This window comes from Scaptodrosophila lebanonensis, unplaced genomic scaffold (genome assembly GCF_003285725.1).
Source record: "Scaptodrosophila lebanonensis strain 11010-0011.00,11010-0021.00 unplaced genomic scaffold, SlebRS2 tig00000155-arrow-arrow-pilon, whole genome shotgun sequence".
Taxonomy (NCBI): Eukaryota; Metazoa; Arthropoda; class Insecta; order Diptera; family Drosophilidae; genus Scaptodrosophila; species Scaptodrosophila lebanonensis.
This window is the reverse complement of record NW_022060594.1, coordinates 929,812-947,076: the sequence shown is the minus strand read 5'-3', so window position 1 is coordinate 947,076 and position 17,265 is coordinate 929,812. Positions and strand designations below refer to the sequence as shown.

The 17,265-nt window shown below is 42.7% G+C and overlaps 1 protein-coding gene across 1 annotated transcript in view; it reads left to right on the top strand.

The window, feature by feature from the left end:
• Nucleotides 1-17,265, top strand: part of LOC115629482 — a 29,428-nt gene that overhangs the window by 10,737 nt on the left and 1,426 nt on the right. Inside the window, exons 6-11 of the mRNA XM_030525953.1 lie at nt 6,867-8,485; nt 8,615-8,971; nt 12,575-12,776; nt 12,853-13,016; nt 13,089-14,875; nt 15,803-16,593. Coding sequence (XP_030381813.1) covers nt 6,867-8,485; nt 8,615-8,971; nt 12,575-12,776; nt 12,853-13,016; nt 13,089-14,875; nt 15,803-16,593 — 4,920 coding nt within the window. The remainder of the gene's footprint in view (nt 1-6,866; nt 8,486-8,614; nt 8,972-12,574; nt 12,777-12,852; nt 13,017-13,088; nt 14,876-15,802; nt 16,594-17,265) is intronic.

Here is a 17,265-nt window from a genome sequence, read left to right as displayed (position 1 = left end):
CGGTTACACAATGTGTATTTTTTTTAAGGGACCAACAATACTTTGTATAGAAGAATCATAATGAAACATGGCAGAAAGATTTGTCAGATTATGCTAATGGTATTATTAAGAAATGGTAATACTACGCTATTTATAGCGTCGGCACAATAAATTTAAAAAAAAGAAAAAAACAACAACCACTATAATACTTTTTGTAGTGAAATCGCTGAAATGCCGATGGCATTATTATTAAGAAAAGTCATAACAGCTGATCGCTTACGGCCTTGCAGCACAGCTTTTACTGCGCAGTAATTGGACTGAGATAATTACTACGTCTCTTCTATGCTCTACTTGTGTTGCTCTTCCCACCTGATTGACAAAAACAATAACAAGCAGAGCTTTATCCCCGCCAATTCCCAAGAAAAGTTCACTGATTTGAGTTCGCGGAGGGAAACAAGTAGTTGATTAGGTTTTCTTTAATTGTTTAAGGTGTGGACGACAGCAATCACAATTGCTTAACAAGTTGTTTTAAAATATCTAAAGAATGAAGTGCTAAGCCAATTACACAATTTTTCCCGCTTATGTATGTAGGAGAAGTTTGTCTTTTAAGATCCTGAACTTAAATCAACGAAAATGTTGCTGCAAAAGAAAATGTTTGTAGAAACAAAAAGGCCTCAATGGTTTTTTTTTTGTTATTTATTTTGTATTTATAAGCCCTATACTAGTCAGGTTGCTTTTCAATTATTATACCAGTCATTACAAATTTAATATATCGAGCTTATAATTAGGGTATTTTCATATGATTAATTTTATCCTAATATTAAACATTTTTACTATTCATTATTATTATTATTTTTTATTTTTATTTTTTTGTAAAGAATTTTTGATTAGTTATACTTATTTCTTAATGTATTTGGCCACGAAACTAAGAGTATATATATTTTTTGGTAACGTTAATTTAGTTAATGTTTTGTAAGTGTGCTTGAATTTTAACTCTAAAGTGCGTTTCGCTGCTGATTGTGTTAAGGTTATGCTCAGGTAGCTCACTCCACAGACGAACAGCGGAAATCAGGAAATGCTTTTCCGAGATTATAATCTTATTATCCAGTACACAGTATGCCCAATGATTTTTGGCCAATAAGCAAACTTGCACGGTGGATTTTTGATGGTTTGAAGCATCTGTTGGTCAAAATGGCTGCCAAAACAAATATTTCTTTAAGTGGAATGGAAACAATACTTTGTTGTTTGTCTCTCCCCAAGCCTTCTCAGCGAAATGAAACCGATATCACATGCCAATTGAAATACTTTACAAAAACACAGCTCCATTGCCATTCCAATTTAGTAATTTTGTGGGGCTACTATGTAGGAATTGATGTTCTTATACCCTGACCTGAGAGGTGAACGGCTATATTAATTAGCTTTGTCTAGATAATCAGAATGAAGAAACAAATGTCCGTCTGGATGAATTCTGGATTTCTGAAACGGTCCACATTAACCAAACCTGGTATGTAGACCCACCTAACCTCTTGGTAGCACGAGTTTGTTTTTTTATTTCCACAGACAGAAGCTTAATTATATGTACGACAACAGTACTCCAATACAAACTTCATTTTGCTTCTGCTACGTTCATATGTAGGAAAACATATATGTCTTTTTTAGGTACAGGATATTTCACTCAACTGTATCATTCTAACTTGTTTTTTTTTTTTTTTTTTTTTGAGTGCGTTACGCCAAAAAAGATAGCACACCAAAAAATTTTCGTATTTTTTGTGTTAGCTCCAACATTAGCAAAATTTTTGTTTTAAAGTGGACTCTATACCTATATTTATTCTCCAATCTGTTTGATATTCACTCAATCAATGCAGTTTTCAATTTAAATTTATTATTATTTAAGAACAGTTTGTGGGATTCCAACAGTTTCCCAGTGCCCTGAATCCACGTAAGTCGCACGATTGTTTTTTCTTTGTTCCCAATCGGAAAGAAATATACAATTGCAGTAGCCAGTTCCGTAACCCTGATTTAAAGCTAATGTTAAACTGAAAGGCATTCTTCTACAAGGAATTCAATTAAGCGAAAAGTTAAGATATAAAATACAAATCGGCAGACTAAGCCAAATCGGTTTCGTCAAATGCGTTCAAAGAGATAAAAGAAATCGCGATAAAGAAGAAATCGTCTGTTTTTGCATTTGTGTCCCGTTATTAAACACGCATATTAAGGGTCCCAAACAGAAGGAGGTCGCAATTGTTCAGACTGTAGTCAAGAACATAGACTATTTTTTAATATAAAACCAAAGACTTGGGAATTTTATGTTAAAAAGAAAATACTTTTATTTATTTTATGTTAAAAAGTAAATACTTTTTTATTTCTCATAAAGAAATCTGAGTGCAAAGTATTTGTACACCACTGTGCAGCATTGCCGCCAGCCAAGCAGCGCAAATCGTTTCGTCAATGCGTCAGTTTCGCACTTTGCCAATTCGCCAATTCGTACTTTCGTTGGCAGAATCGCCTGCCCTTCGGCGCCCGTTTGCCGTGCTGGAATCTTTGGCGAAAAGCGCAAAATTGTTGTACAATTGCCTTTGTGTGTATGTGTGTGTATGTTGTGTGTGTGTGTGTGTGTGTGTGTGTGTGTGTGTGTGTGTGTGTGTGTGTGTGTGTGTGTGTGTGTGTGTGTGTGTGTAAGGATGAGTGTACTTAATGCGCCAACGAGAAACGCACACGAAATGGTCGCTGTTCGCTATCGTCGTCGTTGCCATCCGCAACCCGCTTTGGAGCCCTCGAGCAACGCATTAATAGCAATGCGCAGGGAACTTACACACACACACACATACATATACATATATACATACATACACATGTACATAAACAGGAGCAGGAGCAGAAAGCGAAACAGCCGAGCACAGCAGAAATAGAAATATTCAGCCAGCTGCTGCTGTTCTCTGCGGTCAAAACGTTGCCTGCAGGCTAGAGATGGGGATGATGGGTGGGTGGGTATGTGGGTGTGTATGTTGAGACTTGCTGAGCGCAGGGGAGGGGGAGCTCTCTCTCTCACTCTCTCTCTCTCTCCCTCGGCACACTGACAAACTGGAGCAGGGTAAGTGGCGACACCGGTTTGTTGCGGCTGCCTTGTTTTCGATATTGTTGTTAAGGTCCTAGGGTGGAGGATTTAATGAAGGATAACACACACACACACACACACATACACACACACACACACACACAATAATGAAGCAATTGCAATTCTCCACAACACTGCATCCACACATCTAGTACAACAACAATGGCGTTGTTTAAGACCTAGCCTTTTCTCGCCTCCACTGATGAATTTCCTGTGCAGCAAACGAAGCTGAATGTCATAGAAACGGGAGGCAACTAAGTGCATGGGGCATGCCCCCCTGCCTCCCTGCCTGCCGCCTCTCTGCCCCCCGTGCCTGCTGGTAATTGAAACGCTCGAGGAGGATTGACTGGCCTGGACAAAGCGGCAGTAAGGCCGACCAGTCCTGACGCTATCTAATCAACATAATATATCAATATATCAACAAGTTGTTGCTGGCAACCTAAAAAGACATCGAAGAATGCACGCCAAATTGATGCGGAAATTTGCCAATCTCGTTGCTCCATTCAATCAAATTGGCAGTAATTTCCATAAATCTGCACAATCTTTTTTATTTCAAATCAATCTACAGCCAGAGAGGGAGAAATAAAGAGAGAGAGAGAGAGGAACTAAACCGAAGCTAAGCTTCTTGATATTCTTGAGAATAGTATTTCACAATTTATTTTATTTATTTTTCAAACATTTTGCACATTTTCAAGTCTCATTTATTTCAAGGCCAACATAAACTATAATTATAGATATTTTTAAAAATATTGAATCGAAAATATTTGGTTGGAAATATTAGAAATATTTTCGTTAAAACGTGAAATTTTAGGTTTAGTTACAAACATCTAGCTCTTCACTTCTATTGCATGTTTCCATTTTCAAATCATCAGAATCAATATCAATTGAGTTCAAGATTTTCAAAATGCTCTAAAAATGTGAAATTTTTGATTTACTTACAAACTTCTAGCTCGCATGTTTCAGTTTTCAAATTCCCTAAAACTTTTTCATTTTTGTCAACCAGAACCAAATTCGATTGAGAGCAAGATTTTCAAAGTGCTCCAAAAATGTTAAAATTTTTGTGCGGAATCGACTATCAGCTTTGAAAATTCAATAAGTACGTATTTTTTTGTAAATCACAACCAATTTCAATTGAGTTCAGAGGCCAAACCAAGCCTCTTTTTTATCCGATAGAAGCGAAGTGAATACTCAATTGTTCAAAAATACATACAAGTATAACAAAAAAGAGGTATACAAGACTTCTTATTCAAATCTTTCTTTATTTATTTTACACGCTAAGAACTAAAATATTATTTTGTCGTTCAGTTATATTCTTTTGCAGAGCAGCGCTGAGAAATTATGTGTATAAGGGAAGAACATCGCTGTTCAACTAAAATATAAGAAGAAAACTGATTTACCAAACAATATTACTAAAGATTTACTTACTATAGTTTTCTCTATTCAGTATACAATTGCAAAATATTTCAAAACTTTGTTATATAGGGGCTTGTGAATGTACATAAGCTTTATCTTCAATTCTTTTTTAGTTTCGTAACCTGAAAATTTCTCATACTTTTCGTAAATCATTTCGGCTTGGGAATACATCCACTACTAATAATAATCGAATACTTTCGAGTCGTAAAACACGATTCGCATCTTCAATGTCTTAAATATATAGTATTTGTCGTTGTACTGCTTTTAAAACAGTGTTATTTAGTTGTTTTTCAAGATTTTTTCTAAAAAGAACAAAAACTGACGGTTATAATCTGACGGTTGGGAAATTCCCCAAATCGTGTCGAAAAATGGTGAACCCAATAATTGAACACCCATAAAAAATGGATGTATACTTTAAAGGCTTTAAGAAAGTTGCACGTTTCTTGCAATTAACAAGTGATGGCTTAGAATGGCTTTTAAAATGTTAGCTTTGAAACGAAACAAAAAATGTGAGGCTGCAGAAGAAAAGTAAATAGAACATTTTTATTTGATATGCTTACTTCAATATAAGCCATGGGAGGACAGGCAAATGGTTTCCACTGCAATTAATTTGACTTCAATTGTAACAAATAGGAAATCGTTTTCTACTGCAACAAAGCCTACAATTGTTTGTGCAATTACACAGCTGTCGCAAACAGTTCTTCTTTTCAATAAGGCGCGCCCCACTGTGCGCCCGTCCAGATCCAGTGCCCAATGGCCAGGTCCTGTTCCTGGCACACTCGCCCGCCAGCAGCAGCAGAAAAAGCAACACGCGAAGCAGCGTGGAGAGCGCAAGCGAAATTAATTAAACACAAGTCGCGCGCCAAAGACAAGCGACAAACGACAAATGCTGATGAGCAGTTAGGAGGGCGAGACGAGGCGAGGGGAGGGGAGGGGGGAAGGCTGCTGGACATATACTCGTATACCAGAAATATGTAGCTGCAAGTATTTTCCACTTTGGACTGTGACAGCGACAGTCTGTGAAGCCAAACTATTCAGTTGTCGTTGTCTGTCACAGCCCACTCGTCGGACTATTAATGGCTCCCACTTTTGAGAAGCGTCCTTAAAGCCCTCCCCTGAAAATATGTACCAGTGATATTAATTCCAGGTATTGAATCGAAAACGGAAGCTAAACTCATAAAGCAACTGCCAATTTTTAGCAAATAATACATTTTTGTTTCACTATTTGCTTTGCCTTTCAATTATTGAATAAGTGTAGAGATATTTTCGTTGCCTAAACCATCTTTAAAAGAGCATTTGAAAAATCGAAGGCTCTATTTGATATTTTTTCAATACTGTATTGATTCTATATCATATCAATTGTGTTTTAAAAAATAACTTGATTAAATCTTTCCATTACATTTTTAAAATCGAAAATTGTTTGCAAGTTTGTTTCATTGTTTGCCTTACCTTTCAATTATTGAATAAGTGTAGAGATATTTTCGTTGCCTAAACCATCTTTAAAAGAGCATTTGAAAAATCGAAGGCTCTATTTGATATTTTTTCAATACTGTATTGAATACTTTTTGATTCTATAGGATAAAAATCATATTTTATGTTGATTAATTGTGTTTTAAAAAAACTCGATTTCATCTTTCCATTACCTTTTTAAAGTCGGAAATAATTTATGAGAATGTTGGCATTGAACGCTTCGTAGAATGGGGAAGTGAGAACGGAACAGAACACAGTCGTATAATCGATTTCCCGACTAATTAGGTTATAGAATAACGAAACATAAATATAGCAACAACGATTTCCTTGTTATCCTCAAGTCATTAGCCGCATCCTGTTGGCTGAAACTACACAAGACAATGTAAGAGAAACATTACAAATATTTATCTATTGTTGGTTCGATATCTTAATGACACATAACTCCTGTAAAAAGCAAGAAACGTATTTAAAAAAAAAGTGCGCTCGTATTTATGAAGAATATAAAAGTCCTGCTCCTCATTCTGGCAAAGTTACCTCAAGAGTTTTAAAAATGTAGTTAATTTTCAGTACACAAGTGTTCAAATTGGGAAATAAAATAAACTCGTATTGCATAAGACTTAAGAGCGTCTACATGCCAAGTTTGGCCGAAGTGAGGTCAGCCGTTTTTGAAGTCGAGGTGTTCATACAGACAAACATGGCATTAACATAAGTACTTTGCACAAACGCAATATACCCTTTGTAGCCTTCGAGTACCGCGTGCATAAATTATTCGGCAATAAGCTTATAGATAGGCCCTGATAGAATTACTAACTGATTGTCATCTCCGAAGTGGACCTACCGTCTATCTGATAAACTATAATAACCAATTCATTTTGTTTTCTAATTGCAGCCTACCACCTCCATCGCCTGCCCATACGCCCACCAAAGGTTTTGATGGCAACTTTAAGCTGGAACCCAATCTCAGTGTCAAGGAATTTGCGCTGACGACGGAGAATGGCAGCGGAGGCAACGGGGATGCGCCCACGCCCATGCCGACGCCCACGGCGCCGCAACGCAAACGCTACAAGAAACGCGTTCAGTTCAACGACACGCTGAACGGGTTCACGGGCAAGGTGAAGGGCGCTCCGGCAGGTGCCGGCTTTGCGGCCAACAGCAGCTATGGCGGCACCAAATCCAAAAAACACGAGGCAAAGGCCGCTGCAGCGGTACTCAAGGCTGGAGCTGCTGCCGCGGCTGCCGCAGCAGCGGCGCGTAACAGCAGCGACACACTGCCAGAGGTGCTCGACTGTCGCATTGCCGAGAAGATCAAGAGCGAGCTGGAGGCCACCAAGGAGGCGCTGCCCAATGCACTGTGCCTCACCAAGCACGAGAGCTACGGCGGCGTGGGCACAACTACGACACCAGGTGGAGCAGCGGGACAGCACAGTGATGATGAATACGATGAGGATGAGCAGCACAGCCGCACATCCAATGCGGGCCCCGTGGTACCCGGAGATGTGGCCGTCGATCCCACGAGCAATCTCAATGGACAGCTGGGCAACTTCCATGTGCGCACGAAAACGAGCAAGAAGTCGCAGGCCAGCAAGGCGGCTCAGGCAGCGGCGGCGGCAGCAGCAGCAGCGGCGGCCGCTGCTGCGGCTATGATGCCACCCAATAGCTATGACGAGCCCGAGGATGAGTCCGGTCTGAATGCGGGCAATGCCAATGCGAATGCGGATGACGACGACGATGACGACGAAGAACTAGACGAGGAGGCGCTGGCGCGCGAAATGAAAATGGAGCAGAACTTTGTGGAGGAGGAGGACGAGCACGATATTGCCTTCCGATCCCATCAGTCGTGCCGCGAATGCTCCATTACCCACGACCATAAGCTCTGTCCGCTGCGCAATGCCTGCGGCAATGTGACGGATGCCGTCGACCTGGCCGAATGGATTGAGCGACGCAACCTGGAGGCGTTGGCCAAACTGAAGGCCGACGCTCAGCGTCAAGCCAAACATGGCCGGCCCAGGCATGATGATGATGAGGACGATATGGAGGACATGGACATGGACGAATCGTCGCAACTGTCCGAGCTCGAGACTAAGCCACTAATCACCTTCGCTGAGGCATCCGTGCCCGCCGAATTCGAGCTCCACAATGTGGAGCCCAATGTGACGGGTGTATTTGCCCGAACCGAGATCCGGGCCTATACGAAGCTGGGACCGCTCGTGGGCCAGCCTGTGCAGACGGGCGAGGTGCGGGAGGGCAGCGACATGAAGTGGATATTCGAGATGTGCGAGGCGGGTGCCGATAAATCCTATTTACTCTGCTGCGACAACCCCAACACGTCCAACTGGCTGAGATACATACGACCAGCCCCCAGCTATGATGAGCGGAACGTAAACCTGGTCTCCATTGGCCGACAAGCGTACTTTGTCAGCTGTCGGGACTTGAAGAATGGCATGGAACTGCTCTACTGGAGTGATGACTGTAATACCATGTGGCGCAAGAAGCATTCGGAAAAGACAAGTGAGTAGAGACTCCTATTACTATACTCTGGAAAGAGTACGAACGAACTAAATCCTTTTTCCTGAGTTTGTTTGTTTTCTTTTTTATCGGCAATATATTTAACTTATTTCCACTCTTTCGCTCCCATAGACTGCGGTGGCTGCAATCTGAAATTCGAACATCCATTATATTATCGCACACACTGCTCTGTCTTCCATGATCCCTCGATGAGCCTCACCATACGAAAGTATCATTGCAAGGTGTGTGGGGAGGCGGTGCTCGGCAAGGATAACATTATGAAGCATGCGGCTGAGAAGCACGATGGCAAGGGCGCCTATCAGTGCCAGTTCTGTAATAAGTTCTTCCTGCGCCTCAACTATCTGGAGATGCATCGCACCTATGGTTGTGCGGCCAATCCCAATAGGGCGCGGCCTTTGTGCGACTTCTGCGGCCGAAAATTCTGTCAGCCGCAGAAGCTAAAGGCACACATTAAACGAATGCACAGTGGTAAGTGGGCCTCGATTGGTAGCCACGTTATGTTTATGTTGCTATAAAGGCTCGTAACAGACATGTATTCACGTAGATACTTATGTCCATCCGTATCGTAAGCGTAAATTAATCTAAAACATGCATACTAACAACTAAACTATAACTAACTAACTAACGATTGCAAAAAATGCAAGACTAGCGGCAAATATCGTAAGCTCGTACTATATATACTACATATATGTATTTATATCGTAAACAACAACATATATCGTGCATATACTATAACCTAAATTGTATATCGTATTCTAAGCTGTGTCGCCAAACTGCTTCTGCATAACAATACACACATACACACACGCACACACACACAAACCTCCCCATTTCCATGCATTTAATTTGATTTAAAACGAACTTTTTTTAGAAGAATGTTGATATCCCCCCCCCCCCCCCCCCCCCCCCCCCCCCCCCCCCCCCCCCCCCCTTCCAAAAGTAGTTTTCGTAAACTAAACCCCCCACAGAAGTGGCGACAAATTGCGGTCAACTGGTTTACGGGCAATTGAAAATAACACACTCAGTTACTTTTTGAGATTACGAGTAGCTGTTGAACATTTTAACAACCCTTTTACAACATTTGCTAACCATTTTAGCACATTTTTTTGGGAATACAGCATGAAAATATGATCTAATTTGGGGCAGGTGACTAGACATGGGGAAGAAAGAAAGTGGCACCGAAGCGCTAATCGCTGGGAAGAGAGGATTGATGGAACCATTTCCCAAAGCAAGCAGTTCTTTCAGAGACAGGAATGGGAAATAACATTTTCATCTTACTTGCAAACATAAATACAGTGAAAACTCCTTTAACGGACACCTCTTTTATCCGAACATTCTCTTCGATGGACACTTTTTTAAAACAAACGATCCGTGTATAAAGTATTTAAGTATCCCCTTAAGTTTTCACTGTAGGAGCTAGCTACTGGTACCGAGGCGCTAATCGCCGGCAATATAGAACTGATGGAACCATTTCCCGAAGCAAGCAGTTCTTTCAAAGCCAGGGATGCGAAGTAACATTTCAAGCTAACTCGCAAACATAAATAGTGGCTAGCTACTGGTACCGAGGACTGATGGAACCATTTCCCAAAGCAAGCAGTTCTTTCAGAGACAGGAATGGGAAATAACATTTTAACCTTACTTGCAAACATAAATACAGTGAAAACTCCTTTAACGGACACCTCTTTTATCCGAACATTCTCTTCGATGGACACTTTTTTTAATACAAACGATCCGTGTATAAAGTATTTAAGTATCCCCTTAAGTTTTCACTGTAGGAGCTAGCTACTGGTACCGAGGCGCTAATCGCCGGGAAGATAGAACTGAAGCAAGCAGTTCTTTCAAAGCCAGGGATCCGAAGTAACATTTCAAGCTAACTCGCAAACATAAATAGTGGCTAGCTACTGGTACCGAGGACTGATGGAACCATTTCCCAAAGCAAGCAGTTCTTTCAGAGACAGGAATGGGAAATAACATTTTAACCTTACTTGCAAACATAAATACAGTGAAAACTCCTTTAACGGACACCTCTTTTATCCGAACATTCTCTTCGATGGACACTTTTTTAAAACAAACGATCCGTGTATAAAGTATTTAAGTATCCCCTTAAGTTTTCACTGTAGGAGCCAGCGCTGATCGCTGGCAAGAGAGGACTGATGGAACCATTTCCCAAAGCAAGCAGTTCTTTCAGAGCCAGGGATGCGAAGCTAACTCGCAGCCAGGGATGCGAAGCTAACTCGCAAACATAAATAGAAGCTAGCTACTGGTATCGAGGCGCTAATCGCTGACAAGAGAGGACAGATGGAACCATTTCCCAAAGCAATCAGGCAATGAACAATTGTTTTTTCAGTTCTTTTCGAGATAGGGATGCGAAAAAAACCATGCATAATTTAATTTTAATTTTAATTTAAATTTCAATCTAACTTTCAAACACACATAGTAGCTAGCTACTGGTACCTCAGATAATCGACTGGTAGTTACTGGTAGACAGCAATTGCACAAAATAGAAAGATAATTGGCATTTTTGTACATTTTCCCATGAACTATTGACATCTAAAGAGAACCTTCTATCTGATTAGGGCGATTGTACAATCCTAGCCCTCTTTAGAAACCCCCTACACATTACTATATATGTATGTATTGTAAATACCTACGACTATATTGTATGTCTGTATATCGTAAGCAGTTATATCATACATCACACACACATAGACACGCTCACTCACACAACAACATAAAGACATCAATATATATATATATATATATATATATATATATATATATATATATATATATATATATATATATATATATATATATATATATATATATATATATATATATATATATATATATATATATATATATATATATACTAATATTGTAAATCGCTTAGTTGTAACTGTAATTACTAATCGCATAAGTGCTCACCAATACACCCGCATCTGCGATCGCTCATCATTGCCTCTTCAGTTGTATGCCCAATTGGTCTAAACATTTTTACGGCCTAAGTTTATTTGCCTTAACTCTATTTATTATTTTCTGTAAACTATGCTAACATCGCACATCATCATCATCATTATAATCATCATTATAATTCGACTCTAGATTCAAGAACTGTTCAAACAAACAATAGAAAATACTTAGATTAGACTAGTCTGTAGTTGTTAAAGACCTCACAAAAGATCTCTTTGAGGTACAATTCCAAATATCTGGTTGGAAGTAAGGAACCTTTTGGAAGACTTAAAGATATTGATTATGATATTCATAAAAATCATTAACCATTAAAAAGCAAGACCTCAACATACTGCTTACGATTGTGGTTATGAAAAGGATTCAAAGCTCAATTTAAACAGCTTAGATAATCAAAACGGATCGGACAATATTTCTGCAACCATTAACTGGTCCAAAACTTGTTATACGGTTTTGAAAGTAAAACCTATTTTGCAGAACTAAGCGCATTTCCCAATTTTATTTATCGAATTCGCAAACACAAACAACCCTTTCTCATTCAAGCATAAGTTTTTTGGGGTTCCCGAAACATTATTTCTGAAAGCAACACTTCTAGATGTTTGCTATGATTTCCATGGAAATTATGAAACGAATTCGATTATATTATTCCACATATGGAATTGGTAATTTGTAACATCAATATCTTACCAATATCTTTCACAGAATTAGGAATAGTTAACCAGAGTAGGCCTGTATTTGTAGCTCATCCTTCTCGCACTAGTTCAGTCATCATCATCACCCATTGAACCGTTCGATCCATCCATAAAGTGTATTATTGTCTAACCGCTTTTAGTGAATGATTTGGCTTGATTTGTCTTTCGTTTGATTATATCCAGTGATTATTAGCATTATGTATTTAAAAAAGAAAGTGTGGTCGGTGCTCTGACCACCAATTTAGTTCGTCCCTAGTGCCTTGTGCCTTATGCGTTTCGCTTTCGTTTTGTGTTTGTTGGTTCGTTGGTTCGTTCGTTGGCTGCTTGGTTGATTCCTTGAGTACTCTATAATTTCTTTCAAAATCACCACAATCCAAAATTTCATTTTCTTCATACAATTTCATTTTAGATATGGCTGAAGTTTTACGAGATTTTCAGTGTAAATTATGTTCAAAACTTCTAGGATCGCGTGCAGCACTGCAGCGTCACTCGAAGGAGGTGCACAGCCGCAACTCGACCGTAGTCAGTTGTCCTCGCTGTCAGAAACTCTTCCAGAACCGCAGCAATCTGAAGATACACATGCTCACGCATTCTGGCGTGCGGCCGTTCAAGTAAGCTTCCCCCGCCCATTTGATTCAATTCCCATCCACAGCCACTAAGCTCCTTTACTCTTTATCGAACGTGCAGGTGTGCGGAACCGGAGTGTAATGCGGCCTTCACCACCAAACAGTGTCTGCAGTTCCATTACAAGAAGGTACACAACTACACCCAGGAGCAGATGCCAAAGATCGAGCGGAGTGTCGCCTACACTTTTGATGCCTACTCTGGCGGCATGAAAGTGGACTTTCTGGGTAAGCCCTGTTCGCCGGCCGCGTCGCGGCTCTCAGCGTCCGGCGCTAACACAGCGCTGCCCTCTTCCACAGAACAAGCACCGCGCCGTCGTCGCAAGAGCCTCGAGGACCAGAACTCAATGCTTAGTTCGAGCATGCAAAGCGACACGGAATACTCTGATGACAATATATTCGAGGCCATCAAGAAGTCGGGCAAGTCTATTAAGGACCTCTGTCGCAACGAACCGAATCTCTCGCTGCTCTCCTCCAAAATCTCCAGCATCTTTGGTGAGAAGGTCGGGCCGGGTGCGGCGCCAGCAACGGGTCCAGCAGCCGGCGGCGGACGCAAGCGCAAACGCAAGAAGGACTCTGTACCAGCCTCGGCAGTGGCGCAGCAACATCAGCAGCAGCAACAACAACAGCATGCGGCCGCGCAACACCAACTCCAGCTGCATCCGCACGATCAAGCACCGCCCCAGCACCACCAAACACCACACCCTCTGCAGCAGCAACAGCAGCAAGCCCAGCACCACCAGGCACCTCACCCACTGCACCAACAGCAACAGCAGGGACAGCATCACCAAAATCCGAATCAGCTGCATCATCAAGCGCATCAGCAACAGCAACAGCAGGGCATCATGCATGAGGACGAGGACGATGAGGAAGTGAGACTGGAGCAGGTGCGGCGCAAGCAGAATGCCCAGCTTAGTCTAGTCGAATCCTTCCTCACCACCACCGCTCAACGTCTGAGTGCCCAGCAGCAGGTGCAGCAAGTGGTAGCCGCTGCTGCTGCCGTCTCCGCCATGGCTGGTGCCGGCGCCGCTGCGAGCGATGAGGCCGGCAAACTGCACATGATGGGCCACATAGGCATGGGCGGTGTGGACGATGAGGATGATGATGATGAGGAGGACGATGATGCCTCCACGGCAGCGCATCACCAACAACAGCAGCAGCAGCACCATCATCCGCACACCCATCCGCACCACCCGCATCCGCATCACGCGCACCATCAGCCCCATCATGTGGCCGCCGCTGCGGCAGCTGCGGTCCAACAACACCACCAGCATCAGGCGGCCCAACAACAGCAGCAACAACACGAGAACAGCGGCTATCGTCATGCGGCCGCCATGAATGCAGCGCTCGGCCAGAATCTGGTGGTCAGCAAGGGCAGCAAGAAGTGGATCGGAGCCGACGATCGCCACTTAAGTGCTCGGGACTGTGGCTCCGTCGAGCGCTGTGGCTTGGGCAATGGGGCTGGAGGAGCAGCCGATGTGGGCGATGCTGTCGGCTCTGGCCCGGGCATGAGCAGCAGCGCTTGCGGCCTAGCCAATGCGTCGGACGGACCAGATCTTGGCTTTGCCGTGCCACCAAGCAGCGTCGACGAGCATAGCAAGCTCTTGGGCCAAAATCGGGACTTCCTGGCGCGTCTCATGAGCAGCGCCAGTGCCAATCATGCACACGCCCATCATCATAGCGCCAATAATCGTGAGGAAGACGAGAATAGCTCCTTCCTGGATGTGGTCGAGTCGAATCAGAATGCGGCGGCGGCTGCAGCGGCGGCCGCCATGTCCCAATACCATCATAATGCGGCCGCTGCGGCTGCCAATGGTGGGTCTAGTGGTGGTGGTGGTGGACACACGCCGACGGGAGCGGGTGGCTTGAGCAGTGTGGGTGGTGGTGGAGCGGGTGGTGGTGCGAGCGAACCACCGCAAATGCAAATGAACTCTCTAACACACTCGCAATCATTCATGAGCTCCTTCTACAACAACGCAAACGCAAGACTGAGTGGCGCCGGCGCTTCCTCCTCGGCCAGCATGCTGGTGGAGGCGGCTCTCAACTCCGTTGGCAATATGATTGACAGCGAGAGCAGCGACCTGAAGGTATGTATTCTTAAGAAATTATATAGTTCTGTTTCCGTTTCCAAATTCGATTGAAAATTCTGTAGAATCAAGAAAAACCTTTTCCTTTCCATTTGCATTCCATATATTTTGGTCGAATTCGGAAACAGAAACAGGCGTATTTTCATAATTTCGAAAGGAACAGATCAGACTGGGTATTCCATAGTTTATACTTTACTATTTTTAAGGCGTCGTTCCAGGCTTGGGGTGTCTAAGCCATTACCAGCGCGAAGTATATTTGAAATATAGTCTGAGCTAGAAAATCTGCTTAAAAATTTAGATCAGAAACAACAAAAATTATGTTTCAATATTAACAGATCAGACTGGGTATTCCATATTTAATACTTTACTATTTTTAAGGCGTCGTTCCAGGCTTGGGGTGCTTAAGCCATCACCAGCGCGAAATATATTTTAAATATAGTCTGAGCTAGAAAATCTGCTTAAAAGTTTAGTTCAGTCAACGTCCGAAACACCGAAAAATTATGTTTCAATATTAATATTTAATATTGTTTTAATCACGAAAAGTTAATGGTTATGATAGGAATTATTAATTACAAATATAACCAGGCTCCAAACTGTGTGGTTCTGCATATCAATTATTTTAGATTACATTTTATATCCCCATCTTTTTGGGTGCCAGTTCAACAATGTTAATCGTAAGCGCCTTGAAGAATCAAACATTTAATAAGCACTTCTTGAAATTCTCATTGCACCTTATCTTCGATAATATATATTGAGACAGAAAGAGACAGCATCAACAAGTTTGTTAGAAGCGGAAAGCGTGGTGTCGGGAAGAGATGTCCGATCTATTGTTTGGAGAAATCCTCTTTGTTACGCTCTTGATATAAATCCGCAAATTTGGATGAATATTTTCCATACATGTTCTAATTTTGTCTCTCAACTTATTAGGTTCCCACCGAGAACAACATTAACACCGACAGTCCCATGAGCGCTCACGTGGACCCAGAGGCGAACCGCTTTGGCGGTGGAGCGACCTCGAATAGCGCCGGCATTGGCGGTATCGATAATCTAGAGAATGAGCTAAAAATGATGAAGAATCTGAGCAGCTTTCCCATGCAAATACCACCGTTGCCCATGTTTCAGGGTGCCTGCAACATCTCGCCGAGCGCCTCGACTCCCACAAATCCGCAGAGCAATCAGAACCAGAACGATGTGGATGTAGATGCGGGCTCGACGCCGAGACCACAGCATATGGGTGGAGGCAGTGCGGCCGACTCTGATGGCTTCTCGTCCACACATCATCGTACACCACCATCGCCTCCACCCATATCGCCAGGCCGTGATTACGGCATGTTTGGCGGCGCTGGAAGTGCGGCAGCGGGCGGTTCCAATGGCACCCCGGGTGGTCCCGGCACTGCAGGCAGCTCCAGTAGTGGCGGTGGAGCGGGCGGTGGCAGCAATAGTGGCGGCAATGGAGGCGGCAGTGCCAATAATATGTCCGCCTCCTCCCCATTACCTGCCCTGCAAGCACAGCGTCGGAACGCATCAAGCGTGGGCAGCACATATCCCGAGCACGAGCTCATCTCACCCGCCTCGTCGCCCTCCATACCGCGCTACAATTTCAACGGCGACATGATGCGGCACAAGAGAGCCGAACAGGAGCAGGAAAGACGACAGAATATTTCGCGACACAATCATCTATCCAGCGATGAAGAGAACAGCATCATGCCACAAAACAGGTAAAAAAAAATACAGCCACCTAACTGTAGACTAAAACAAGTAGAAAGCTAAAGTCGGATGTCCCGACTTTGAAATACCCTTGTACATATGTGTAGAAAAATTGTAGAAATTTTAAAAATTAAGAAAAGGGCGTATAATTAGGCATTTACATGGGAATTGTGTGTATGTGTATGCATGCCCATGCGTGTCTATTCGTGTCTGTGTGAGCATGCATGTAGCACAATGTTGAACGAAAGCAGCAGCAAGAACAACAGCTGCGGGCAGCGCTTGGCCAAATATGATATGTATAGCTGTAACTTCCTGATTAATCGGCCTATCATAATGAAACTTAGTATACGGACATATAATCCCTAACTGGAGATACTTACCAAATTTGAATCAAAAATTCCACGGGAGTTATATATTGCATCTTGGACTCAAATTTGGTGTCCCTAGGGCCCATAGTCTCCGAGCTATAGGTGATTACAAGCGGAAACGAACGGAAAATCGGGAAAATCCCCATAGGGGGGAAAAGAGGGGCGAAAATCGAAAAAATAAATCAAACTCGTATAGCGTATACACATAAGGCATCTTTGTGCAAAATTTGGTGGCTCTACCTCTTATAGTCTCTGAGATCCAGGTGTTCATACAGACAAACGGACGAACAGACGGACAGACTAATAGACAGACAG